At 37.5% G+C, this 3,815-nt stretch overlaps 1 protein-coding gene across 1 annotated transcript; it reads right to left on the reverse strand.

Moving 5' to 3' along the window:
• Positions 1 to 322: 322 nt before the first annotated feature.
• LOC101311729 (putative F-box protein At1g65770-like) lies at positions 323 to 1,840 on the reverse strand. Its single transcript, XM_004292333.1, has one exon. It carries the CDS (start codon positions 1,838 to 1,840, stop codon positions 323 to 325), a length of 1,518 nt encoding a protein of 505 aa, XP_004292381.1.
• Positions 1,841 to 3,815: the final 1,975 nt, after the last annotated feature.

A 3,815-nucleotide genomic window follows, 5' to 3' on the forward strand; every position in this document is an offset into this window, starting at 1 on the left:
TTAATAGCTACTGTATGTCGTAATGTCTTATGGTTATTTAACAAGATCATCTCTTTTGGATTTATATACTAAGATATCGCAACTCGTGTTTAAGTTTGATTCACTTCATCGTCAGTTTACCATACTGGAGAGTCGGAGTGTTGGAAATAATATTTTAAAACTAGATATAAGGTAATAAAGCTTCATTAGAGGAGGTACAAGAGAAAGGAAACAAGAAAGTCGTTACATTAAAAAAGTATTATAACCAAAACCAAAGTAAGAATGTAAAACACACCTTAATCAAAATTAAAGTTTATTGTAAACTTGAACAGGACTGTCAAGTTTATTCTTTTGTTGAGAAACAACTAAGCCAATGCTTAAAGCTTCTTTTTCTCTTGTCTTGCTTGCTTACTGCTGTCAACTCTAATGAGTTTGATCCTGTGGGATCTCTTGTCCAATCTCTTGTCCAGCCTGTTGAGGTAGATACAGGTAATGGATCAAATGGTGGGGGTGTCGTAATCCAAAATGGAGGACCGAAGTGTCTTCCATTGTATGGCGTAATACTTTGCTCTGCTAAACTAAAGATGCCAACATCGTATTTGACACCTTGCGGCTCATATTGAGGCAGTAATTCAATACTAACTCTAGGACAAGTCATCGAATCATCGGTAAAGTAAATTGAATTCGGTCGACATCCACCAAAGTCTGAAGCCACGACAGATACTGATGGAGTGTCACCTACAAACAAAGTCTGATCATCAATGTTTGTGACCTCAACCTGAGTCACTGTGGTTGACAACTGGTTGTCCAGCTCCAACTTGTAGACCTTGAAGCTCATCGTCTCCTTCATCCTAGCTTGATTCGTCGACGGTTTCACAAATCTATTCAGACACAGTAGATCTCCCTTTGTGGATTCCACCAAATATGCGCGATATGAAGAACTTTCGAACCCATCAATCTTAAGTGCACGCCAGTTGGCTTCTTCAACATCGAATGCTAGAATAAGTCCACGCCTGTTATCAATTGCATAGAAACGTCCTCTATAAAATATAGCATCAGTAAACTCTGATCCTCTTCCTCTGACAATTCTGCATGAGCAGCTATCTTGTCCTCTCATGTGGAACGCAAGCTGATTACCATTAGTGAGGAATACTAGAAGCCAAAGATTACCACGATTCAAGGCTGGATCAGAGGACAACACAACCCTAGGAGCTTTAAGGCGCCAATCTTGAGTATGATCAGGTTTGAAGGTAAAGGGAGGGATCCTCTGAGTTGTTGCTTGCCGAAAAGAGTTGAAGAGTTCTATACGACATACAAGCTCAGGGTCTGGACGATACAAATCTTGTAGACCAACTTTGGCCAACCAACCATGGCTGGAGCTACAACAGAATATATAACCGATTTGATCGAGACAAACCACTTTCAGACGAAGAACTTGTAACCAAATATTCTTGTACGGTGTCATCCGAGAAACATTGAGCAGCACAGGGAGGTCTACGGTTGGGGTAGGAGGGAGAAAGAGCATGGGAGGACGGCGGCGACCATACCAGCTATCTGTGTCCCGAGCATGCTTGTCTTTAGCCAGACGATACCATTCTTTGCAAACAGCAGCAAAGCGGACATAGTCAACTGTTTCCAACAGTTTATCTATAATCAACATAACCAGTTCTTCTGGCAGTCCTTGCCATTCAATTACTGATGAGGGCACGACGTTATCATCATAACTAGTTCTAGTAGGGCACCTTTGGTTCCATGCTGCTACTGATTCTAAGTTATTCATATTTGGGGTTCCCTCCCATCTGTTGAATAATGTTTCTGATGCTGGACCTGAGTAATTAGAATCTGAAGAAACGTTGCCCATTGATGCTTAATGAATAGATTAACCGAGATGAATTAGATCGATGACAACCAGCTGATGACTTACATTTATAGAGAAAAACAAACTGACTCCAAGAATAAGTTGGAAAATCATAATCTGAATAATAGTGGATTGACTGGATTCTCTTCGATCCAAAACAGGGAAGAAGAAAGCTTTGCGAATAACTCAAAGTCCTTTCCTAATCGTAATCCGATTTTCTTTCACAGAATTAATCAGCTATATATTTGCTTCTTCCTCTTCTTGGTCGTATTATACCTGAAACTGAATTGCATAATATCTTAAGTCAAGATCGTTTCACAATAAGCACAAACACAGTACTGTAGAAATCATAAACTAATAGCTTAAAGAGTTTCCTAGTTTCTCTAGGTGATTACCATAAGGACCAGCATCAATTGGGGTACCATTCACGGTAGTCATCTTCTCAGCAACTCAGCAACACAACTGCAATCTCACAATACACAAAACCAAGGAAAATCTTCTATGCTATACTACTTGTTTCTTCACAGAATGGGACTGTTATTTCTCAAGAAAAAGCGTAGTTAGAATAGGGACTTTCTACTAGTATATATAGTGGCCTAGAAACATAACTCGTGCTCATCCCATAAGGAGTTCGAGTTCACTTAATGTTTATCAGATACAAGTCTTTAGGTTTATCTCAAGAACTTAATATTGATCAGGTTAATCAACTTGATAAGTCTCCAACTTCTAATGAGAGACATACACCTCAATAGATAACAGGATAGAGTTTTACATTTATATTTCTACTGATTATATTCAAGTTAATCTCAAAACTATTTTATGCAGACAAAGATAAATGCAGCGTCCAATATTATTTTCCAACAATCTCCCACTTGGACCAAGTTATCTTTGTTCATAGTAATTGAGATGTAATCAGAATTATATCAGTTCTAAAGTGCTCATTGAAATATAAGAACAACTTATAACTTATCCAGCTTGGTCAATATGCAAAAAATGATGCAGAACCTACGATTGAATTTAATCAGAAGACTAAATCAATTGAAGATCACTAACACCAGATACTGCACACCACATAAGCATAGTAAGATAAACAGAAGAGCAAAAATAGAATATGTCTACCTTGAATTTCTTTTGCTCAAGTCCTCTGAATGATTTTGAATAAACCAAAATCTTGCCAGCAAGTTGCAGAACAGCGAACCTGTCACTTGCTATTCTTAACCTGCATAATGGTTCACTTCACAATATATTTACACATTCATATACATATATATACATACTTATATTAATCATTCAGAAGATATGAATTTTGAAAATTGAACTTTATTGATGAATAAGATACAATGGAATGAAATGATCCTAAAAATTGAATAGAAATCTACTGATGAGAACTAAAATCCTAAAAATGAAAAGGTGACTCCCACAAAACTCAGGCATCTAAATCTGAGAGAACTCCTAGATTTTCAACATGTTTCTGAAAACATCCAACTGATAAAGCTTTAGTGAATGGATCTGCAAGTTGATTTTCTGTGTCAATATTGAGTACTTCTATGTCACCCAATTCAACCCTTTGTCTCACACTGTAGTACTTAAGGTCCAAGTGTTTTGAATTGTTTGATCTTTTGCTGTTCTTGGCAAAGCAAACAGCTGCTTCATTGTCACAGAACATCTTAAGTGCTCCCTGAACTATGAATTTTAGAGCTTCAATCTGTATCAAAAAATTTCTGATCCATAAGCCTTCACAGACTCCTTCATACAAAGCTATGGACTCAGCTTGCATTGTGGAGGTGGTGATTAATTTTTGTTTCATGGTTCTCCATGTCACAGCACCTCCTGCAAGCATAAAAACATACCCACTTGTGGACTTCATGTCATTAGGATATTCACCTGCAAAATCTGAATCGGTGTAACCTAATAACTCAAGCTTTTCAACTTTTCTGTAGACTAGCATGTGAGACTTAGTTCTCTGTAGATATCTTAA

Source organism: Fragaria vesca, linkage group LG2, assembly GCF_000184155.1.
Source record: "Fragaria vesca subsp. vesca linkage group LG2, FraVesHawaii_1.0, whole genome shotgun sequence".
Taxonomy (NCBI): domain Eukaryota; kingdom Viridiplantae; phylum Streptophyta; class Magnoliopsida; order Rosales; family Rosaceae; genus Fragaria; species Fragaria vesca.

Coding starts and splice junctions, on each gene's coding strand:
- LOC101311729 (XM_004292333.1), bottom strand. CDS start 1,840: ATGGGCAACGTTTCTTCAGATTCTAATTACTCAGGTCCAGCATCAGAA.